Raw genomic sequence first — 25517 nt, 5'->3', positions numbered from 1 at the left:
TATGTAGCTAATATAAGTGTTACAAATTTAGTAGCTTTTGCTGTGAGATCAGTTATTGAGGATTTAAGAACAAGGCAAAAAAAGGAAAAAGGTATTTTTTCAATGGAAGATAAATGTGAAAGCTTTGAAAACCACCAAAAAGGAGTTAGACAGAAGAAGCACAAAGAAGTACGCTGCATTAATCCTGTTGTAGAATCATTTTGTATTCCCTCATCTTAATTATAAGGCATATTCTCCAAACTCATTTATGGAATCTTTGACCTTGATAGAGGTCAAATGCAAACATGCTGGAGGGGAGGTGAGAGAAGAGCCAGGTGGAAGGGGGAATGTAAGGGCAGGACTCAAACTGAGGGAAATGGGAAAATAAATCTTGGGTTGGCAGGAGAGTGCAGACTGGAGAACAGAACAAAGGAGCTGGGAGGAAGGAATAAAAGACACTGCATCAGAGCCATCTTTGCAGGAGAAGGAGCAAATAAATTTCTTGTTGAGATGAAGCTTGGCAGAGCTTACTACAGCATCAGGTGCTGACGTCTGGTGTTGGAAGAGAGGAGGCAGAAGCAAGGCAAACTGTGACAGACCAAGCAGGGAGTCTGAAGGCATCTGTTTCCCAGCCTTAGGAGAAAGATGAGTGGATTGATGGGGCTCACAGTGGTCAGGTTCTGGCCACTGACAGCGGCAGCAGGCGGGGACTTGTCGAACTGGGCTGGGCAGCAAGGGGACAGTAGGGGTCAAAAACACTCAAACCTTTGGTGGTGGGACTAGAGTGGCACAGAGCCATCTTCCCTAATATTGCAGTCCAGTTTTGATTTCAATTGATTTAAATTGTTGTGCCGTTCCATTGTGCAGCAATAAACATGAAACTTGAGAAATATCTTTTGGATTCTTGATAAATCAACCCCATTGCTTTTTCTCCCCAAACTGGCTCCTTATTCTTCTCTGAGACAAGTATTTGATTTACATGGATCAAGTGCTGAACTCAACCACTGTATGTATTGCTGGGGATATGATAGTACTTGAATTATGAAGCTTTTGATGTAAAAAAAAAATTGAAAGATTCAGGTCTCTTTTGGCTTGTCATTTCCCCACTGACCATTGAAAAGTATTGCTGCATCTGTAGCTGACTCTGGCCTGCTCGGAGCCTTCTAGTGTATTTAGGACTGGATGGATGTTGGCTTCACACTTAATTGGAAATGCCGGGGAGAGGAGCTGGAGGCAGCATACAGGGAATTCAACACTGTTGGTTCTTCACTTTCTCTGTATTTAAGTGTTCCTTGCTGATGGAGCACAGATGGTCTTAGATTAAGGAAAATACATGCCAGAATTGCAGGCTAGGCTCAGACTGGGGAGTTAAGCTTGACATGAAATAAGCAGAAGGCTGTAATTAGCTTATCAAGAGCGTTAGGCACCTGGCGGAGGAAAGCAGAGATGTAATGCACAATGTAGCTGTAGAACAATAAAAAATACTGAAGTCTCTTTCATGAAACATGGAGGACCTTTCATTTCTGGCTTTCTCTTCCAGCCCAGCCTGGTAACTTCTGAAAGGTCTTACCCATTCTTGGTTATTAGTGATTTATCAAAAATGGCATTTTCTGACACTTTATGCTGCTGAACACCAAACCCCATAGAAACCAGAGAGTCTAAAGGTCACAATCTGTGTGTATTGCCAAAAACCTTCCTGGGAAGCTTACACCACACTTGCCTGTGCACCATGTGTACTCCCTGACTGCAAGTATCAGTCATCTCATTGCTCCCTCCTGTTCCTTCTGCCTGTTTTTTACAGCCACACCTTGTGTTTCACCTCAGCCTGAGGATTTGGGCTCACTGGGGCAGAATTGCCATTTAATTTTAAACAGAAGTGCCTATCAGAATGCAGCTGACTAGTCCATGTGCCTCATGTGCTTCTGCAGTACATGTCAAAATCATAGTAGAACAGGATCTGGATCTTTTTTCCTAGGTGTGCTAAACAAATGGAAATTCAGACATAAATCTGCTGAACTGAGTAGAGAGAGTACAAAGACTCCTTTTTAGCTGAGGGTTTAGAATTTTTTGCTCATATTATTGAAGCTCAAAAGCTATTATTTTATATCGGGGAAGAGCAGGAGGGAGAGTCTGGTTTCACTTAAGTTCCCATGGTACAAGCAGGCTCAGGCAGGATCTCTGTTTTCAGCCTGTCTTGCAAAACTTTCCCAATCTCGCTGGCTTGCACAAAACTGGCCTTGGCTCATTAAAGTAATCTCAAAGCTTTCGTTTGGTCTCAATAATGCAGCTTTCACTTAATTAAAGATTTCCAGTGCCTTTTTTTTCCTTTTGGTTGTATTACACCAAGCTTAAGTGCACAACCAGAAAAGAATGTTGATAGGATAAATTAAATCACATGCACATTTATTTGTTTAATTGTGCACTTCCCCTTTTTTTTTTTCAAGCCAAAACAGGACTCAAACCATGTTCAAGCTCTTACACAATTTTAATGAGAATATATTGCAGTGTTTGTCATCTGAAAGAGCATTAGCACCCCCAGTGCAATAGATGTGATTTCCCTAAAGAAAGCAGAAGGCGCAGAACAGTGAAAATGTCATCTTAGTTCTCTATTAGTCTCTCTAATACTGCAGGATGTGCTGATTTTGATTCCTGAATCTCAGCCTAATTGTTGGGAGAATCAGATCCAAATTGGACAGTTCCTCAAACTTTTTTTAGCTCCTTCTCAAAGCAAACAAATAAACGCTGAACAAGTATATTCAATGATGTAACCTGGAGAGGAATAAAGAATACAAGACTTCCCCACTTTAGAAAGCTGATAATACACAGAGGTTTCATGTATGCTTCACTGATTACATTTTCAGTTTGAAGCATATATGGAAAGATTGCTTTTCATAGCTGAACCCTTAATGTGGGTGCACAGAAATGCACTGAGTTGACTGTAGGATTTCTCCAGAAGCAGAGGGGGAGGGAATGCAAAAATGTTTGGTGGAGATCCCTTAACATCTCTCCATAGCAGTGACCTTCAAAGAGGCATAATGGCGAGGAAACCCGGAGCAGAAAAATGAAGGATAACAAAATTGCCTTGCTTGATGCAGAAATACAAAGGAGACTATAGCCATGGTAAATTGATTTTGTACTGAATATGGGCTGGTCCACTGGAAGGGGTTTTGAACCTCCTACTCCAGAAATCATTGTACAAAACAGTAAGAGGAGGCTGCTTAGAAGTCTTGTCACATCCATCAGCGGAGGCCACAAAGAGGAAGGAGGGATTTAGTTCTGAATGGCGACTCTGCCAAAGAACATAAAGGCATAGAGATGGACATCTTTTGGTGGTAAAGGAGCCTTGAAGGAAGAATTGCCTCCACTATATCAAGGGAAACCATTGCTGCGACTCCGTTCATTGGCTCACTTCTTAGAAATAGCTTGTTGTACCTTGTTTGTAGCAACTGAAGAAAAGGCACCCCACAACAAAACCTATTCTTTACAGAATAAACAGTGCTGGTGGTGTGAGAAATAGTGCTATGTGGTGCCCACCTGGCCAGTGACAACTGCATGTGCGTGCACATCAGCAGTACTTACGTTCCCGACCTGTTTTTGACCGCAGTGAAATTTTTCTGTCATCATTTTCCCCTCAGTATATTTTTAACCTCTTTATTTAGTTATTTTATTGATTTAACATATAATCTTATGTCTCTGTAATCTCCAGTACATTTTGTAAATGTTTGTTGTCATAAGCTATAAACTGAATGTGACATGGCAAGAAACCAAATTCTGCTGTGGCTGTTAATTACCCAGTGTGCTAAAAGTCTCATCTCAGTTTCTGTATGCTTTTGTTCTTCAGTAATAGGAAACATATAAGTCATCCTTCCCCAACATCTCCTGTGCTGTTCTCCAGTTCTGGATGTTGTCATTCATTCTAAATAGGCCATAGGTGAGAGTTTTAAGGTCTTTTTTCACTAGCATGCCAAATATCCCAGTTTACTAAGACTATCAATTTATATTTGGCCCCATCCATGCTTTAAAAGCAATCGAAATATGCAATTAATTAAGTTGTTTTCAAAAAAAAAAGATAAGCATTCCCATATAGAACATGCAAATAAATCGTTGCAGTCCTAAGAACTTTCAAGCAAAATGAAGTAGATCACCAGCAAAATGAAATCATCACAGACTGACATTTTTCTTTTCATAGTATAAAATACAAACACTAGATAGTAGAAACAGAAATACAGTGCCGTCTTTATCGCTCTTCTTCAGAGCTGTGTCTTTCTTTCAAAGTATCATGTTGGCATGTTCAGTAACATTGCTGTGTAAATATGTAACTGCCAAAGCTCGGCACAGAGTCACAGCAGAGTGTGTACTCCTGCTTGCTTTATTGTTATGGACAGCACTGCATTCCAGTATCTTTGTACCCTTACACTGATTCCCCTCTCTTTGGATGTATCCTCGTGGCATTACTTGTATTAATTTTAAGGGTCTTTCACAAACCTGCTTGTCACTTTCAGTAAGAGGTTTACCCTGCTTTGAATCAGCCCAGCACCTCTCTTTCCTTAGGTTAATGCACCTTATCCTCTTGTCTTCTCCCATGTGTCTGCCTTCGTGTCTCATCAGAATCCCATCCCTGGTATGCTAAAACTCTTCTGGTTATGCAAACCTCACAGTGAGTTATGTGGCTGGTGTGCCATGTCCTTTCCTTTCTGTGTGGTTGTGCTCCATTGTGTCTCTGTACTCTGCTGTCCACTGCTGCCTTATCCATCATATATTACTGCACTTTACTTATAATGCATTTTGGCAAGGCTGTACATACACAGGCTTGCACAGGGAGTCCTGGGCTATGCTGGAGGCTCATAGGTGCTATGAAAACTGAAAATCTGGATGAAAAAGTTCCATTATGTAAAAAAGCTCAAATTCTCCTCTGTATGGAATTCAGCATCAAGTTACAAATGTTTTACGCCAGGGTTCCTGGAAGTGTACTTAAAGGAACAGCAAGTCAATCTGCTTCAAATAGGAATCTTGACAGCACCTCCTCAAGGCTGAGCTGGCTGCTCCATTTTAATATGTTCTTTGTACACTGAAATTCCCAAAGAGCTGAAAAAAGCTGTAACCCGGATGTGGCTGTTGTTTATCTTAAAAAGCACCATTTTGGTTTTAGTACTTGGTATCAAATGTTCTTGACTAAAGCTTTAGACAATCGTCTTTAATAATAAAACCTTGTACAGTGGTTCCATTTGGGTACACTGTAGAAACTGTGATCTGTTAAGCCTCATACAATGCTCCTTTCAGATATGGGAATGCATGTCTGGAGTTGGAAATTCCTACCTGACACTGCAGAGAGAGGGGAGTGTCAGATTCACAGACTTTATGTTGTTTAATAAATCTCCTGCAGGACGAATGGAAGTGAAGGCACCCAAATTCAAATTTCTTTTTGTATATGAGTCTGTGACCGCACCCCAAGATGTCAGAAAAGAGAGGACAGGATGTACAGTGTCTTGCCCATTTTTCTAATCTCTAAACCCTCTCCCTCATGCACCACCGACTCAGTGGATGTATTTTGTGACACTAGCAAAGAAATGCTGTCTAAGAACTCATTTGTGCTAGACAGGAAAGTTTTTAGTCCTCATGAGAGCAAAGGTCAGTGCTCATCTCTGCCTCTGACATGCTCGGTGGCTTTTCCTAGTCGGTTGACCCCTCTGTGCTTCTGGTTTTCCATTCCTCCCATGTGCCTGTGCTTTCTGTTTAGCTTGTAAGTGCTCTCAGACAGAAATTGTCTCCCACAGCATGTTTGTATATTGCCTAGAAATATGGGGTCACAATTGCAGTTCACTCCTCTACGTGTTTCTATAAAACAAGTAAATAACAAGGGATTTTGAAGCTGTGAAAGAGAGAAAATCAGCAGCAATGACCATCAAAGAAGAGCTCACAGCAGCTAAAAACTCTTCCTGAAAAACTAATATTTGCAGTGGAGAACAGATTGTGTTTGTAGGCACAGACAGCCAACCATGGTTGAGGAGCTTATGCACTTGCTGCAGTGCTGGGTACTGGGCTGTGCTCTCTGCACAGGAGGAAAACTGAAGCATTTTACCTCGCATCTGAGATAAGGGAGGACCATGAACAGGGTGGGTTACCATGACTCAACTGATGTACAGTACCTCATTTGGACTGGGATAACTTGATCAAAAAGGTAGAGCTCTCATACCTGGAGGCTGAGGCCCTATTCTGCTGGGTGTTTAAGTGATGCTCTGTTTGGGTGTGCCTACAGTCTGAAAACATAAGGTGGGAGGACAGACTCAACTCTACATCAGTGAGTCTTCAAAATGAAACCAATGAAGATAACATGGTCAGTCCTCCTGGAAACTCTTCTCACTGTCTATTGTGTGCTATGTACACCATTCTGTATTTTTCGGTGCAATACGTGATCCAGGGCAGAGGAACGTGCCTCAAACTCTTGCATTTCTCTTTGTAAGGATGTGACAACAGTCCATGAGATAGAGAAACGTGAATATTCAAATATGGTATTGTTTGGAACTGAGTTAAATATCCATTCTTAAAATGAGAAAATCCTTCTTTCTGATGAATTATTCCATCCTTAGTATGCCAGTATGTAGCATCCACTTCTGCTCTGACTTGAACAGAGCAAGCAGTTTTGTTCAGCAGCCAATAAATGCCAGGCCAAAAGCAGTCCCTGTAGAGTAAGATGTTGACTTTTGGTTATAGGGAGAAGGTCTGATTGAGAGATTAGGATTATGGGACCTAAAACTCACTGGTGGATTTGTTTGTTTGTTTGTTTGCTTGCCAACCTCCATCTTCTAAGTGTTAATTTGAGGTCTTCCCCATCTGAGTTACTGTCCAGCCACTCCAGAAGAGCCATATGACTGGGCCAGTCTGTTGATAGGCACTGTGGGTGCTTAGTTTAAATGGAGCAAACAGCTTGAGTTTTACCATATTTTGAAGGATCTGAAATCACTTAAGGGAAATCAATTAATAATTTGATAACACACAATGCAATTCCCTTCATCCAAGCCCCCTCCTCTCCCCACAACGAATTGACTGAATTCTGTGATCATTCCTCATACCTGTCACTGCATGCAGCAGTGATTTGCAATTTGTATACTGCAGTATGAAGCAGAACTAATTACTGAAGCTTGGCATTTTGTTCTTTCGGTAGTAGTTATCTTTTTATCAGACATGCTTATCACAGTTTTAATAAATTACCAGTGTTGGAACTTCAGAAATAACCTCTGGTGTATTAAGCTACTGTGCTTTATTATTAAGAAGTTAGATTTTCAATAAGTTATTTATGGAGGACTGTAAATGTGCCTTGTCCTCGAGAGACAAAAGTCAATGCTTCAAAAAGGGAATTTAACTTTCCACTCTTAGACTAAAGCAGCAAGTCTTTATGGAGAAGTCCTGGAGGACTAAATAGGAGAGAAAGTAAAGTAAAGAGGGTAAAGTGTTGTAGAAATGTTTTCACAGTAAACATCATAGAAAATGAAGAACCTTTTCATGGGTTTTCTGGATCCAGCCTGTAGAACTTTGAAAGATCTTTTCTTCCAAGTGCTGTAAGACCTGGAACTTATCAATTTCTTTTAATGCTGTAGAGTTTGCCCAGAGAAGAGTAGGTCTACATTGATGCTGTATTATGTAGACACTGCAGAGTACACAGCCTTGTGAAACTGATTGTCATTATCAGCAAGAATCTATGGGTGGTATTTTAGAGGACTGAAATCTATTCATCAGTTAGGCTGTTCATCAGGTAGGGAACTGAAGCAGCCTCTGAGCATCCATTGTGTGAAGGACTTGATCCGCACCCCAATGCCTCCTTAAGCATGTGGTTAAGCTAAACTGGTCCAGTAGGGTATGTACATATGTGCTTTATTTCCATTAAAGTCAACAGATTTTAAAAGCAGGGCAGAAACATAGTCCCTCCATGTTTCTCTCTCCCTAAACTTGGAGCAAAGTTTCCATACCTTGCCGTGAAATGAGCTGATCCAAAAAAATTTTGTAAATGTAAACAAGAAATGCAAAGATTTTGGCCTGTATGAGGAATCCAGGAAGCTGCCTTCAAAGCAAGTGTTTTGTTTTTTTTCCAGAGCTACATTTCTCTCAACATACTAGTGCCTTGTACAGTTACTGTGAAAGAAGATGTAAATAAATACACAGGGAAGGAAATGACTCTGCCAGCTCAGGTCTCTAGTGCACAATAGCTGTCATATCACAGCACCTCCTGCCCTCCTTCCTCATGCATAACTCAGCAAAGGGTGATGTGACTGGCAGACTCTGATCAGGGTGCCCAGCACAGCACAAGCAGAGAACCAAAATCACCTCATATTCTGTGGGCAGATTAAGAAGTCTCCTATGGGCACTGGGGAGGGTTGATGGAAATGGAAGCTCCTGCTGTCAGCAATTGCTGCAGACCTGGGCCTGGGTGCTGCTTTTGCTTCTGCTTCTGCTGACAACAGCAGAAGCCTGTGGAACACAGTACCTTCTAGAAAATGCTGGCATCTCACAGAATCAGTCCCTGATTTTTGGTGGGTTAGGATTTTTTTTTTCAGTACTCAAGTACAAGCTTGTACTTCAGGGGGTTTTTGTCTCCTTTTAAACATAACACAGTGTACATTCTGGTACTACACTTTTTTCTCCTAATAGGAGACAACATGACTGTGGGTCTGTCTGCAGGTATGCAAGGCTTCCAGTGGTTTTCGTGGAGCACTTATTTAATGGAAGTGAGATTGGTAACAAATGGATAGGTTTGCAATAAAAGACCTTAGAAATTAACAACAGGTTTAATTTACCTGATAAATATGCATGTAACATATTCTCTTCCAGTCTTAACTTTCCAGTTTTAAAGCAGTGTTCTGGTTTTGCATGAAAACTTGCAACCTCTGTTGTGCAAGTACAGTGAAAGGATTAGTGTATGCTTAATCTATTAAATTCATATGTGGTGTTTGAAGTAATTATAAATTCCTGGCCTGAATGTAAAAGCTGGTCTATAGAAGTCTAAAGAGATTTCCACATCAACATTTGAGGATACATATAACTATTGATAACAGGACTCGATAGTGACAGGCAGGTACTTTGGATAAAAACACTGGGATGTGCTGGTAATTAAATAAATGTATCCAGAAAGCTTCTCTCAGCAGTGTGTGCTGTATAACTGATTTGACAGCTCATGATGAGATCAAATTTCTAGAGCACTGTTGATCTGCAGTCTGAACTGGGAGCAAACCATGATGCTCATAATTTATTGGGAGAGACATTAACTCGTTCTTTCTGTGTCTGGGTGTGAGATTTGAATATTCAGATATGTACTGAGCTTAGCTATTGTGGCCCATTTCTGTTAATTTCTAGTTCAGCAATATTGCACCAGGTACATGTAGTTGTACACACGACTGCTTCTCTGTGATTGTCTCCTCCATGCGACTTCCTAAAAATGCAGAAATAATACACAAACACCAGCCCACTGCCCTTTTTTTTTACCTCTTGTTGAGGACGTAGGGGAGGAATTGCTGACATCCTGACCTAAAACAGTCTCAGCTTGGTTGCTTAAGCACATGGCAAGCAGGGCTTGGAGAAAGCACATATCGTCCTGTATGTGTAGGTAGCCTTGCTCCAGGTTTGTCACATCTTCATCCAGGCTCTGTTTCCATGACCTATGCTATGGAAGTTGTTTATTGCATGTGGGTCCAGAGATGTCTACTGCTTTTGACTGACTGGTGCCACAGAAAGAATAAAAATAATCCCAGATGTGTTTTCTGGGGCTGGGAAACTTAAGTGTCTTAGACAACTGAGAAAATTAATCATAAATTCAGGATGATGACCCAACAGAGTGACCAAAAACATCTGGTGGATAGAGTTTGTATCTCATCCAAGTGTGCAGAGGCAGTTTCAGTAGTGGGGGAAAAAAAAAAGTATTAATCTGATTTATTGAGGGAGATGAGGAAAGGGAGGGGAGGCACCTAAGTCATTGTTCAAGAAGCTGGCTTTTGAGAAGCATTGTGAATCAGGTAAGGAGGTGAAAGTACAAAGCATCTCCTACAGTGCTGTGAAGTTATGCAAGTGTTAAGTAGGTCTCTGCCTCACTGAGAACTATATGGGTACATACAGATGCACTCCAGAAGAGAGATCTTCCTGAAAGTTTCTCTGTCAAATGTCCAGGATGTTGTTTGATACTGGGGTAGAACGAATCTAAGGCAGAGGAAGAACATATCTCCATCTGTGGAGGAGGGGCTTGGGTTGGACATAGCACCATAGAGGACACGGAGCACCAGCATTACACAGGGAGTTTGCACAGAGGAGCCCAAGGCAATAGGGATGATGAGGGCAGGACATTTTGATCTGAAAAGACAGCTGATCAGTCAAGCAAAGAAACCAAACAATGCTGGAAAGCTTATGTGAAAGCCTCAAGATCAGAGATCTGAGCCTGCCCAGGTCCAACCCAAAGGCCCTGACCACAGATGTGTGCAGGCCTCTGGAATCCCAGCACAAGGACTTGTCTAGGCTGTAGGTCAGCGGACCTTGCAGTACAAATATTTAAATGCACATTAGCTGCTTCGCTTTGCAGTTATACTTTTATTATTGTTAAGATGTTCTGCTTTGCAGGGTCATGAATATTTTCTTTGAGTCACCAGAGGTCATTGGAGTTACTTAGCCCACAAACTAACTCCTCCCTGTCCTGCCAAAGACCTGTGTGGGACTTGTAAAACATGCTCTAGATTGCCATATTGCTTAATTATCCTCTTAGCTCTAATGAAGTGCACCCTGACTAATGATGCAGTCACAAACAACATGTTCCTATAATTTGGGCCATCACCAAGATCTTCTGTTATCACTAGACTCATCAAGGTAGTGCTTCAGAAAGCTGAAGGGCAATGTGCCTAGTAAAAGAAAACATTTAGGCACATCAGAACATAGCTGGAGGAGAGCAGTGCTCTGACTTGGGCTATGTTTGCAACATGCCTCGAAGTTCTGCGGTGCAGGTGTCTGGCAGGAAGAGCTGGGTGTCCTCTGGGAGGTCAAATTCTTCTCTGTTGCATTGCTGTAACCCCAGAAGACCCAGAGTATTTGCGGAGAAGAATCGATTGCTGAAGTAACCAACAATTTTTGTTTTCATTTTGTCCTGTCAAGCACTGTTAGGGTAAACTGGGCTCTATAATGGACTCTGTCTCTGTTTTTTTTAAATGGGAAGAAGGGCCACCTAATATATGACCTCTTTTCTGAATTTTTTTCTTTTTTCTTTTTATTTTTTTTATATTAAGATTGTCAGAAATATGATCCAAGGTGCAAAGATATTGTGGTTAGGTGAATATGGGCTAGAGCTGGGACTGGGGATCAAAATGCTGCTATGCAGTTGTGTTGCAGATGTCAAGGGCTCCTAGGAGTCACCATTCAAAATTCCTTGCTCTCCTGTGATGGCTTACTGTGTGAACTCTCTCATCCAGTGACATATACCCTCTCAGGATATAGCTTAATGATCCTTTCCAGCAAGGACTTATCCCAGGTCTCACAAAAACACATCTGAAGCACAAGCTTTTGGCCTTCAGCCTGGATTGGGTTGCAGTACATGGAAGGTATTTCCCTAGTGACTCCCAGGGAAAGATCTGTGCTCTTCCCTTCTCCGACCAGATCTTTGACTGTGCTCATAAAGTCTAACGTCAAGCCAAATTGAATGGAATGCTCAGCTAATGGAGAGATGCCTTTTTTCTTTTTTTTTTTTTTTAAGGAGGTAGAAATATCCCTTCCCCAAGTGTTGTATATGAATGCATTTCCTGGGTGGTGGCATTTCTTGTAGTTCTGAATGACTGTCTTCATGGACCTTAGCTGGGAGTAGGAAAATTCATCCTCTCTTCTCAGTGGTTTCCCAACTCTCTCCAGCAAAAAAGCTGGATTTATCATGTGCCGAGGGGACAATTTCTATGGAAGCCTAGGTTTTAAAAACTATATTGGCTGCAGTGAGAAGGTTCAAGAAGAGTTCAGATCCGGACCGAACTTTGAAGCCATTTCCTTTGTTGGTAATGGACTGAGGGAAATAAAGAAAACCTGGCTCTGTTAGGGGAGCTTTGGATCTGTATCTGAACTTTGTGAGCCTGGCCTTTCCTTAAGTAACAGAGCTATTTTTCTTGTACACAGAATGATGTATTATGTATAGTATGGATGTTTATTTGTATTTTCACCTCCAGCTAACTATACCTGCTTGAATTTTTTAGGACTATTTTTAAAAAGTGCTGAAGGGGGGAAAATTGGGGCCGGGTATGTTGTTGAATATTTTAAATCTAAAAGTTCTCTCTAATGCAGCTTTTCTGGTCTTGACTTTTCTTGTTCTGAAGCAGTCAGAGCCAACTGGGGACCCCACACATTCTCAGACCCCAGTCAACAGTGCCCTCAGCACTGATGTGTTTTACTTCATCTCAGGACCTGACCCCACTTTTCTGGCATCAAAAATCACCATCAACCTTTCTCCCCTCTTTCCCAGCTCCCAGTGGTTTTATCCAGCTTGCTTCACTGCAGGGTTATTTAAAAGGTGATAATCTTGGGGGTAAATTTAACAAGACCGACTTGTGCAGAACTGCTGGACTTTGCTGTAGGGAATTTTTTCGTTTTGGCAGTGAAAGCTGGTGAGTTTTATACAGCGCTGTCCTCCTTGAAAAGAAGGTGATGACTCGGTGTGTGGGGTTTATATCTTGGACCTTCCAGCTGAATGGTGATCAGAAGTTGTATTTACATGTAAATTAAAGTCTGTCCTCTGTGAACATTCCAGTTGCTTCTGCCTCTGGACTTCTCATCTATTTATCATTTGTGTGCACTGTGAGCACAGTGGGAGCAAGATACATGTTTACTGTCACAATGCTGCTTTTAAATTGGGCTGTGTAAATTGGCTGGAGATGCTTGCTCTTGTTTTGGGAGTCTCCAGACATGGTGGCTGGTGGCATTCTTATGTGACTTGTGTGTTTTGGTTTTTCAGGCAACAGCATGGGGTTCAGATGAAGACACCAGGAGGTCCTGTCAAAGTAAAGGGAAAACAGAGGTGAGTTTTTCAATGGTATAATGATGTTATGGGTAAATATATTTGCAACATGTGAAATCCACACAGGGAGCATCTGACACCAGCTTGAGCCTGTAAATTTGCAGCAGTTAGCTCTACCACCACATGTGTATAAGCACCACTGAGCGAGCCATTTCAAAGGCCCCCTGTCCAAGTTATTACACTTGCTCTGCAGGAAATTTAAAGATGATTTCACTGCTGGAGAGGACACAATTTGTGATACATCAAGCAGCAGAGTGGTGGCAAGCTAGGGGTAGCATCTTGCAGTGGGGTCTGAGGCCGGGCAGGTTGGCTTAGTCTGGGTGCTCAGCGGTGAGCTGCTGGCATTCGGCCGCGTGGGATTCATTGCATGTTTGCAGTTCAGAGTTTATCGTTATGCAATTCACCTGAGAACTGAATCTGCTCACACACTGCAGTCTGTTCAGGTGGAATATCACAGAGCTGCTTTGGAGGCAGGTGCAGTCTGCTGAACTGCAATTTGAAGTAAGAATTGTTTGAAAAAACACATTCTGTCCCAGAAGTTTGGAGTTTGCAGGCGTTTCTGATTCAGCCACAGGATCTTTCTGCCCCTCTTCTGAGAAGCTAAAACAAAGGCATCTTATCCAAAAGCAGGAAATATTTTGATTTTTCAAATGTGATGTTTGTTCTCTTCAAAAATCTTCAAGTCTCAAGGGTGACACCTGCGAGGGTGTCCTATTGTCCTTAATGCTGCACTGCAAAGAGCTCTCAGTCCAAACCGAAGGAGTTGGACAAAGGATAAGACAGGATAAGCACAACCTTTGTTTCAACATGAATCAAGCAGAGAGTGATTGTGTGGCTGACCCAAAATGCTGGAATCTACCAAGTTACAGTTCACTGCTTTAAACACAGGATTATCTGGGTTTCCACTGACTATATTCATTTCATATAATACACTTTATGTGATTACTGTATTAACTTGTATGTACACAAAAAAAAGCTTGAATTTTGCCTGATAGGCAACAATTTGCATCATGTAACTGTGGAGACCAGGAGTGTGGGTATCCTAGAACATCTCTTAGAGTTTCGTGTAGAATCTACTTTATGCAGTAAAACATCATGGAGGCAAAATGGGTTGGGTTAGGTGAACACCAAACATGGCCAGCCACAAGAAGAAGAAGTAGGACAAAATTAACAAATTCCAGAACCCAAGACATGAGGAATTTTTGAATTTATGGCCTTTGTACTTTAAATATGCAGAGAAAGGATTTTCCTCTTTTCTTCCATTGTAAAGTCTGTGAGATTTAAGTTGTATCATATTGTTCATGAAGAATTTGAATTTATAACCCAGAATTATTTTGTCAACCCCTGGATAAAGCCATTCATTTGACTGAACAAATTCTAGGATAATTTCAATTTATCTTTTTTACTGTCTTGCCAAAAGAAAGCAACGGTCTGAGTATCTTCACTGCTGCCTTCTTACACTGCAAAGGGTTTACCAAAAATTTCCGAAAGATTATGCTCTGAACAGCTGAGTTTATGCTGATTTTGATACAGATCTTGAAATTGTTTGCGGGGTGCAGTGACTATGGGTGAAGTTCTGAGGAACAATAATTAAGCAGACTGTTAGACACTTCTTGGTATACAATTAATGGCAAACAGAGTTGTTGACTAAGAGTCTGACAAGAAGGCAGGAAGCTACAAAGGTGGAAGGATTCTGCAGCAGCTAAGCAAACACAGATCTCTCAGGTCTGTATCTACTCTAACCTCTGTGTCCACAGCTGAGTCCCTCTTGGGGCAACTCTGCACTTCCATTGTTTGTTACACTGCAGAGAAATGACTCAGCAGTAGCTCAAAAATACCGAGTTTAGTCTAGGCAGCTGGTGAAGTGCTCTACTCCAGCTAAGAAGTCCAGCTCTGACCCAGCATCTCTGCCCTTGTCTGAGTAAATGCAGCAGAAATGTGAACATTTCTGATTCTGCTGTGCAATGGTGGTACAAGATGCAGAACTCTGTCTGCCACAGCACTGCTTGTCATAACTTGACTAATGGCAGCTTTCTACCTAGCCCAGATGATTTGATGATAAATATGTTATGGACTGTCAGGCACTTACATATGTGGTGATAGAAGCTAGAAAAAAGGAGGACCTTTGGCTCTTACATTAATTCACAGTGTAGTTTGCAGAAGTTATATCACTGGTCCATTTTCCTTGCCCATTTAATAATGTATATATTTTAGGGTGAGGCTTTCAAAACCACGAGGTGTATTAAAATGCCTTTTTTCCCCTTTATTCTTGTGCCTGTTGAGTATCTAAATCAGATTCTTCCTGCTGCTTAGAAAATCTCTTCCTAAAATGCTTAGAACTGTACCATAAGAAAAATAAGAAGTGCAAAAATAAAAGCCACAACATTCATATCACAAAAGTGTAATTATTATGGCACGATGGATACTCCACATTTGAGTACCTATTGTCCGGAGAAAAGGCAGATGAAAAATCTGGGTCCCAGATTTGAGGTTGGAAGGTACCATTTCTTCTGGCACCTTGTATAGCTGTGGCCACAAACTTTGACTGCTTATTCCTAAACTGAGCTCAGTGACTTGTCTTTGGCTGCTGCAGGTTTTTGAAGAAAGTAGAAAGTTTTGCACTGGAGATGTGAAGCAAATGGGCTGGCTGTGCTTTGCTGGCTTGTTCTAATGACAGATCACCTTCCCTGTTAACAATATGTACTTTATTTTGTCTTTGTATCTGGCTTCAGTTTATAGCGGCTGAGTCTCATTTTGCCCTTCTCTGCTAGATAAAAGAACCCTTTAGTTACCAATATTTATTTTTTACAGAGGTACTTATACTCTCTTCTCAATTCAGTACTTAGGCCCTTTAAAAAATAAAAATATGAGTTCTACAAGCCTCTTTCTATAAGACATTTTTCTACTGCCCTTGAATATTTTTGGTCTGATTTTTTTTCTCCATTTTTTCATCTGTATTCTCTTGTCAATCTCTCTAATGCCCGAGTGTGATTAAAACAGCCTCCCATCTTCCTCTGTTCATATACATGGCAGTTTTGTTAGCTCTTCTGCCATAGGAGATCATTCAGAATGCCTGGCCACTGTGACCACTAAATAGTTTTCACAGTTACTACTCCTAGGATGTAATCTCCATGCTTATACATAAAGCCCTTTTTCCTTTTTCTTTAACGCATAATATCTTACAAAAATGTATTTTGTTTGTTGGATCCAGCTCACCAACCATCCTGGCATATATCACTAAATATAGAGAGAGGCATTGGCTTCACTGGTAATTACTGTGTTTGTAATTTTTGGGTTATCCACAAATGTTATTTAAGAAAAATGTTGATTCTGGGCTGGTACCACCCCAGCTGGGGCTCTGCTAGAACAACAAGTTTATGAGTGATTTCACTTTGAGGAAATCACTTCATCCCAGTAATTTATCAGATTTTAATCCCGTAATGTATAAATTCTTGAGACTGATTTTAAAATTAACTCTCTGCAGTATATCGTGCATTATTAAAACAAACACCTTGGAAAGGTCTCTTTCATTTATGTTATTTTTATCAACTAAAACTTGTGGTTTCTTCAAAGAAGTGTACATACTTTACTTGCCATGTCTCTGGAGATCCATGCTGGCTTCCACAAGTAATCATTCTTATTTTTGCAGCATTAATAAAATGTATCATGATCAGCACCTTTAGATTATCCCCTGGAAAACAGCCACATTACTGAGAGACAGTTCAGAGAACAAAGTCAGTGTTATGTTGCCTTTATTTTGTGTCTTCCAAATGAACTCATCCAGAGGTTGTAGTTAAAATGAGTGATGGATAGAGCAGAAGGGGAAGAGGTATATTTAATTGCATTAGCAGTTGCTCAGCTCCTAGTTTGTAATTGGTTTGTCTCTGCATAACAGTCCACATCCACCACATCTAAGGAATTTTGCCTGACATTGGAAAGTTGTGGCTTTTTAAACATGAGAACTTTGGTATTTCTTTTGTCTAAGCACCGAATTATTTGTAAACTTTCCAAAAGCAGCACAACATCATTTTAAAATGTGAAAAGAAACCACTTATGAAAATGACAGTGAAAAATGGCATCTCTTAAGTGCTCCCTGAAGAGCTTTGTGTAGCCAGGAGGAAGATGATGCACTAATAACACTTCTGGAGCAAGAAAGAAATGAGAGAAATGTCTGATAGGCATCCAGCTAGTACTTGTCCCACTGTGTTGCTGGTATAGCTTCCTTCTTTTTTTGTATGATGCCCTGATGCTGTGGGGTCTTATGATTCACACAAGGTTAAAGGAAAATCCTAGCCCAAGGCTTCAGCCCAGCTAAGTGGGGTTGGTGCAGAAATTGCTGAGCTAATGGAGGAATCAACTGTTTCAGGCCTTCAGGTGGCTCTGTGTCACACAGAGGATGTGCTCTCTGCTTATCTGGTGAAACTGGGAAACTCTGCACCACTTAAAAATAATAGGCATCCAAGTAGGACAGGCACCATATAAATCCCCAACCAAACAGAAATAACTGGGAGGCTGTCAGCTGTTTTTTCCCCCTTTGTAACTTCTCCTAGAGACCTGAACCAACATTCCGATTACTTCTGCTAAGCTATCAATATAGAATCAGCCCCTAAGTTTGATTAAAGTCCATTAAAGAAAACTTGGCTGGAAAAATCATTAGCAATTCTCTTTACTATCTATTGCACTCAGAGGAGAAAGACAGTTTGGTTGGGGCCTTGGCTTAAACTGAGTAGCAGAATTGCTTGTCTGAGGAAATAAATGTAGATATCTGAAAGTGTGTTAATAGCAGTGCTCGAGAGCAAGTTAGGTCTTGATTATTTTTTAACAAATCAGGATAAACTGCAACAGATAAATTAAATGTTTGCTGCACTCTAAAGTGTCATTGAAGGGGTAACTTGGAGTTCTGCTGGCTGATTCTCTGAATTCCAGGTTTTACTCCAGGCGTTTGTGTTTCTCTGAGGATGGCAGAGCATCTGCAACAGCTATTTGTCTCATACAGTGTATAACTGTGGTTTTAATCTATGATTAAAATATATCAGTATGTGATGAAATAGGATTAGCCTAAAAAATAATTAAAAAGGAAATATCTGACAAAAGTGGTTTATTCAAACTAAAACTTTAAGTAGTGCCTATATATGGCTATGCTTTCAAAGAAAACTGCATTTGTACAATGAGATTAAGGGCTTAAAACCTTTTAGAATGCTGGTGTTAAGAGATGACATAAGAAATGACTAAGAAGCATCTACACCTGGATTATTCACAGCATTCTGAAATTGTCTTTTTGAATTTTACCTCAAACAGAAGCTGCACTAGGTCAGCCCCTCCATTTGGTGATCTGTCCACATGAATGAAGGCAGTAACAGGGCACCGCTCCTGCTTCTCGGGTTTGAAATGTGCTCTCAGAGCAGCCTGACATCTCTGTGAGCCAGAAAGAGACCTGGTCCTGTCCACAGTCATGGACATAGAGCATTCGCAGACAGTGAATGAACAGTTACTCTAAATGTTACAAAAAATAAAATAAATGAGGAGAGGATTAAACTAAGGGGGTGGGAGGGAGTGGCTTCCTGGATATTTGTTCTGACTGAGATCCTGTGCCTTGTAGTGTTGAGCATTAGAAGTCATGTACTCTTCCTTTCTAGGAAAACAAGGGTCATTAGACTGGAAAAAAAGTGATACTTTCTAAATTTAAGACCTTAAAGAAGGTTATTTTGAGGAAGGAGCAAGAACCTCAAAGTGGGTAACATGCAATTCATAGGAAAATCAGAGATACTCTTAATTCTCTGGCAGTGAGCCACAGGTTTTTATCAACTCTGCCATATATTTAATAATAATCCCAACTAATATAACTGAGTTATTCTTATTAACCATATAAATATGCAGTCTTCCCCTTTGTTTAAATCCTTAATCTCTTGATCCCAGTAATATCTTCTGGTGATGAGATTTGCAGACTGATCATACACAGCTTTAACTGTCTGCTCCATAATGTGAGAGCAGGATCCAAATATCATCTTGTCTGGACAGAGGTGGGTTCAAACTTGCCAAATTTTCTGGTTATATTAAAGCCTGTCTGAATTTTGCCTTCTGGATGCCTGGAGTTTTCCAGCCACATGGAAGAAACTGCATTAAATAGCTCCTATATTCTGTAGGGGTTTGTGAGATCATTTTACTAACCGGTTGCCTCAGCTATGAATTGTTGCAGAGAGAAGAGTACTGAATGACTTTTCAAAGCAAATCCAGGCTGGTTTAAAGAACACAGAGAGAAGGCTGTTCCTTGGTATTTATTTGGAGAACGGGGTAGAAAGAGGATCTAATGTAAATCTCCCAGACAGTGTCTTGAGAAAAATCCCGCAAGTTGGACCTTTTAAGTGGTTTGGTTTCTTCTTTGCTTTGGTTGGAGGCTTTCATAGACTGACAGGACTGTCAATGGGTACGGCAACAAGAAACACGAGATGAGCACTATATTCCTTTTCAGGCCAGGCAGGTTAGAGAGATGTGATCTGGTAGTTAGACCTTTGTGGCTGCCCTTCAGGAGCTCCTCTAACTCAGCATGTCACCACAGCAGGTTTAGCACCTGCATTGTTTTGGTTGAGAGATCAGGGCACATAATGTACATCTGTTTACTTTACTTTAAGTGTAGAAATAGCTTGGAGAACAGTGTATGAAATGTGTATATTATCATTGCTCTTCCTCCAGAAGAATGGAGCGCTGCTATGATCATCAGTAAGACAGGTCCAGAGAAAATGCCTGGTCAGTTAATTCACAGGAACAACTACAGTTGGACATGGCCCACACCTAGAAGCATCGTTTTTAAGCAGAGTAGAAAACATCCACTAGTTACCCCCCTTTCTGCCTTTTACAGCTAATGAAAACCAGCTAGTGGGTTTGTTGCATCCAGTACCCAGAAAAGTATCAGCTGTCCAATGTTTCCAGTCTGACACCTCACCCATACTGACTGTGCTCTTTTGCTCTTTGCTGCCGCAGTTGGGAATGGGCTGGAAGTCACAGATGAAGTATCTTGGAGCAGGTTCAGACAGCAGCAAATATATTTGCTCAGTGTGGTTTCTTCCTCTATTTCAGTAAATGACTTCTGCTTTGGACAGAATGGGTGCAAATAAAGCAGTGCATAATTAGGCTAAAATAACACAAGATTATACTAGTTTCCAGCATCCTCACCAAGCCAGGCTACCATGCCTAGAGTAAAAGTGTGCAATAGATACATCACTGCCAGTAGACTGCAGCACATGATCTTCCAGAGACATTCTTCTTGTATGCTATCTTCTCAGCTGGGAAGATTTTTATAGAAACTGAAGTTTGTTAATCTGTAATACAGTTCTGTGCAAATAAGAGAATTCTCCAAGTTAGGATTTTAGATTTCTGCAGGACAGGGCTTTAATTAGGAATACATTGTAGTAGCTAGGCAGGAGAGTGTCCAGCAACATAAATTGTTTTAGCTGGTTTAGGTCAGAAGCTGTGTTTAGACCCTGCACAAAGAAGGGAACAGTGCAGGTGGAGGGAGAGCATATGGGTACTCTCTTATTGTGTGAAATTTGAGTACAGAGCTGAATTCTGGGTTAGATGCCAAATCAGTCATATTCTGAAAACAAAACTCTGTTGGGAGAGGATGTAATGCTTTTTGTAATAGCATTCACTCAAGAATTTCTATTACTTTGCACTTAAATATATAGTGGTCCTAACATTATGTGGGATTGGATAACTGTGGTCTACAGAAAGAGGAGTTACTTAAAGCAGTCATGAGATACAGACATCTCTAGGGCAGGGAGTAAATGGCAGGGCTGCCAGCTCTCGTTTTTGGGTGACAAGCCTTTGGTATCTGATCCCCCCTGATACCCCTGCTGAGCCTCAAGCCTGTGGCACCCTGTAGCTTCTGCCTGGGCTGGGTGAGCGGTCCTGGGCTGGCTCTGGAGTGCAGTCCCTGTGATCTTCTCCATTCAAAAGCAAGCACCATGTATCATGCTCATGCAGTCACTTGTCTGTGGCTAACGCTGGTGGATGTCTGCACTGAATCCTTCAACAAGTAGATTTCCATAGAGCAAGTGAAAGAAGATAGCATGTAATACAGCTAAGCAAGCCCCTTCCTTTCCAGGGGATGTTTTTACACTGCTGAAACTTGCAAATGAAGTCTTCAGGGAAATGATCAACAGTGTGGAGCGCTGTGAGACAGGGAAGCTTGCAGAGTGAATGCTCCTTACAGAAGAAGTGGTGTCTGCAGCTGTAGGCTCAGCTTAGTGGCAAATGATGATCTATTGGACGGAGGAAAGCAAAGCAGCCAGGATAACCCAGCTGAGTTTGTTATTTTTTAACAAGTTTCCTTTTCTGTTTATACTACAACGTAACAGACTTTCTTCACTTGGAGCCCAGTGGGTGCCATCATTAGCTATTCCTCATATCCTTTCCTCTGAGGTGGCCCCAGAGGCCAGGGCAGGCAGGCTGTGCCAGGCTCACTGCTCATCTGTTGTCAAGGCTGTTTGGATGAACCTTGGGGTAGGTGGCTCTCGACCCTCTTGCTCTGCCTGTGGGAGTTGCACGCTAGTCTCACACCTCCCTTTCCCTGTGTGTACTGTTAGAAAGTTCCCGCCTTATGTGGCCTCTTTCTCCTCTGCTGCTTAACTTCAGGAGATCTCAGTTAGCCTGATCTGCAGTCCACAGGTCTCTGGATGTGAGGCTGTGAGGAGGAAAAAAGACCATGGCTCTTTCTAACAACATGAAGGTGATTTTCTGAAAAAATGACAACTGCAGCCTTGTGCTGCCACCCCTATCGCAGCATGGGACAGCAGGAACCCTTCACCTTTGGGGACTGGCATGTGGAGGGAGCTGCCTGTTTGTACCAGCAAGTGGTCATGCAGCTGAGAAGAGAGAATTTGCTATTTCTCACTGGCCCGGCCTTACAGAGGAACTCCTGCCATGGAAAATCCTGAGCACACAATCCTCTGGGAGGCAGGAAATCACAGCCTGTTCAAGCATGAGATTGAGATTCTGACCAGCCTGGTCTATTAAAGAGAAGTTCCTGCTGTTTTCCTGCTGGCATTGGTTTGAATTATAGTGCAGACAGACCCGCTGTCCTTCACTGGAGTCTGTGTCTGGGTAATGTTTTCAAAGCTGCAGCATTGCTGGGAAAATAGGTCAGAAGTATCATGGAAAGAGGGAGAATTTCTCTTCCAATCTAAGCAGAACACAGAAAGAGTCATTTGTGTAGTTATGAGACTCAGAGTCAACCTGATGGATAACATCCTATCCAGGGACTGTGCAGGGCTATGGTTAGAGAAATAACCAGCAAATCAGGCTTGCTCACTTAGACCACTAGCTCCCTACAGCTGTGCACTGCTTGATGCAACAAACCTCAGCCCAAGTTAGAGCTGAGGAAGGTGTATTCCAGCTGCAACACAGGTATTTTTATAATGTAATAACATTTTCAAAAATCCTTTGTCTCTGTCTTGTGTCCCTATAGGAAGAGTGCCAGAACTATGTCCGAGTGCTGATTGTTTATGGCAAGAAGGTTTTTACCTGTGGTACCAACGCCTTTTCACCAGTGTGTTCCAGTCGACAGGTCTGGTTTGCCTCTTTTACAGTGATGGAAAGGGCTGGATGCATGCGCTGGGGAAGTCCAGTCATTTGGCAGGGCATCATGGCTACAGAGAATATGTTCTAAATGTAGCTGACTTGAAATTATTTTCATTTTCTTCTTTGAGTCACTTTGGGCTGCTTTGGGGCAATGAGTATATCTGCAGTTGGAGAACTAAAAGCTTGTTTCATGAGTAAGTTGGACCTGGACAAAGTGTTGCTCATGTAAACCTTGAGTATGGTGCTGAAAATGGGGAATATAGACAAGCTTACCTGTGTGAGCTGAATACTTAAAAGTTACTTTAAAATAAATGACAGAACTCCCTTTGGCTGCAACAGAGGCAGGAGCAGGCCCATGGCAATGTTTATTTTTATGGTTTTTAATGGCACTATGTATTCAGGGGGTGTCTATGGAAGATTAGAAACCTGTGCTAGCACCAGGAGCACCTGATTACACCGAGCACGTTGGGGCTTTATTGGCAGTGGATTTACCCTTCGTACAAAGCAATAGAATCAGTGAGGCTCAGACACAACTTCTTATATTGGCAAATGACAGATGTAAAATCAATTTATAGTCATCACTGACATTACATTCTCACAGTTACCTATTTTTTTAAAATCAGGGTTCTGCTTGTAGGTACTCATGGGCAAACTGAATTCTCTATGTCAGTAAGAAAGCCAGATGCTCTTTAAGTTCTCTTTTCTTTTAAATACAGGTAGGAAATCTCAGCAAAATCATTGACAGAATTAATGGAGTGGCTCGGTGCCCATATGACCCTCGGCATAACTCGACAGCTGTGATTACATCACGAGGAGAACTGTATGCTGCAACTGTGATTGATTTTTCTGGACGGGATCCTGCTATTTACCGCAGCCTTGGAAATGTTCCCCCACTTAGGACAGCACAATACAACTCCAAATGGCTCAATGGTAAAGTCATGTGGGTCACATCTGAGCAAAAGATGTATTAAAGTCAGCTTGACAGGCTTGTAAATCTTTCCCTCTCTTTTCATATTGAGATCCAGAGGTATGATGGGGAAGGGCTTCCGGTGCAATAATCAGTGCAGCTTGGAAGACATTTAAAAAGAGCCGGAAAGTATTTTGGAGAGGTTGATTTAGAATGCAGAAAGTGGGTCTTACAGGTTACTTAACATATATATGGGTCTCTGTCTTGTGAGATGACCAAATATATCATTTTAACAAGAAAACCACTCAAAGATCTGAAGATCAAAACCAACTTAAAGCATCATATTCTTGACCCAGTTCTGCAGAATGATAAGCACACTCTACTTCCACTGACTCAGCTGAACATGGTTGGTTTCAGTGCAAGATCAGTCCAAAAATGAGAAATTTCACAGCACATTATGTTCCATGTGAATTCATGCTGATGTGGATTTATAGTTATTAAAAGCAGCTCTTACCCCAGTGTGATAATACCCTGCATGAAGCAAGCTATAGAATTTCAACCAGTAATCCTTGCACTGAGTCCACACAGTTCTGACTGGGGCAAAGTACTTCTTGTCGGAGCAGAGTGTAGTGATGGAGATCCCAATATTCCCCCTCTGTCCTTTTACCCAGGTAAATTGACAGTATAGTCAGAATCTTTCTATTAGATTTCAGGACCTTTCAATTAAAGATAAGAGCAGTGAGACTGTGCACTGTCTGGAGCTTAAAGAGGCTGAACTAAGACTTCTGCAGGCATACTGAAGCCAGTATGGAGATCCGGAAATTTAGGAAAAGGGTGTCATCAGGCAAGACTGTGAATTAGGACCAAGAAGCATCATAGCTCGTATAAACTCATTAGAAATAGGTTCCTCTTGCCTGCACATGAATGCAAGATTCAGAAGGAATCCACATGGTAAGAGGGGAGTTTAAGAAAGACAAACAGTAACTGAGGTTCTAGTATGTGACTGGAAAAACTAATGTGACTCTTGGATTTATAACCTGGTGCAGCACTGGTGACACTGGAGTAATTTCATCCTGTTCTGGCCACTTTTCAACAAGAAACAGAAAGCTTGAAGGTGATTCAGAGAAGAGCCTTGCAGTGATTTGATGCTTGGAAAGCCTGCCTCACAGTGAGAGACTTAAGGAGCTCAATTTATTTATCTTTCTGAAAAGGAGATAAAAGGTGTTTTGTTCATGATATGGAAGTACTTACATCAAGAGAAGATTTTGGACAGGATAAAGTTCTTTAATGTAGCAGATAAGTCATGACAAGCACCTGTGATTGGAAGTTGAAACCAGATAATGTCAAATGGGAAAAGAAGTACAGGTTGCAGCTGGGTCAGTCTTTAGTCATTTGAACAAGTCACTGAGGAAATTGATGGATATAAAGCCATGTGACATTGTCCAGTAAGATCAGATTTCCTTCAAAGATGTGGTCTAATTCACCTGTTAGTTACAGGATCCAATGGTGGAATTACAGGGTGAAATTCTCTTGTTCATGTTAGACAGAAGGTCAGATTGGTGATCGCAACAGTCCCTTTAAGGTTCACAATTTATTTGAAGGAGAAAGTTTGATGAGAGATGTTTTGCACTGCCCTTCCTTCTGTACCATCATCTGCCTCCCAAACCTGCTCTGCAGCAGCAGCAGCCTGTCTCTCCCTCAACCACAACTCTGTTCTTTCACTCCTGGGCTGCAGCATTAAAGGAATTCTTTCTTCCCTTTTTCTTCTTCCTTTGAGCATTACTCAGAAAAGAACACTGTAAAAGCACCCTATAAAACCAACATGGTTTTTTTTCTCTGTTTGGTCAAATATTATTCATTGGCCAACCTTTTCCCTTTGCCAAAGAAACTGTTAGGATAAAAGACTATACACTTTAAAGCCTTGTTAAATACCCAATTAAAATATTCCCTACTAGACCAATTCCAGGTTATTTTCAATTCTTGTGAAAATAATAACAATAATTCTAGGAAAAAATGCATTAAGGAGAGCTTGTTTCA

The 25517-nt window shown here is 41.3% G+C and overlaps 1 protein-coding gene across 3 annotated transcripts in view; it reads left to right on the top strand.

Moving 5' to 3' along the window:
- Positions 1-25517, top strand: part of SEMA5B (semaphorin 5B) — a 271865-nt gene that overhangs the window by 177041 nt on the left and 69307 nt on the right. For all 3 annotated transcript variants that reach the window (XM_032693508.1, XM_032693510.1, XM_032693509.1), the window contains 3 exons: positions 12935-12997; positions 22461-22559; positions 23290-23503. In XM_032693508.1, coding sequence (XP_032549399.1) covers positions 12935-12997; positions 22461-22559; positions 23290-23503 — 376 coding nt within the window. The remainder of the gene's footprint in view (positions 1-12934; positions 12998-22460; positions 22560-23289; positions 23504-25517) is intronic.

Source organism: Chiroxiphia lanceolata, chromosome 7 (genome assembly GCF_009829145.1).
Source record: "Chiroxiphia lanceolata isolate bChiLan1 chromosome 7, bChiLan1.pri, whole genome shotgun sequence".
NCBI classification, from domain to species: Eukaryota; Metazoa; Chordata; class Aves; order Passeriformes; family Pipridae; genus Chiroxiphia; species Chiroxiphia lanceolata.
This window is presented reverse-complemented; position numbering and strand designations above follow the sequence as displayed.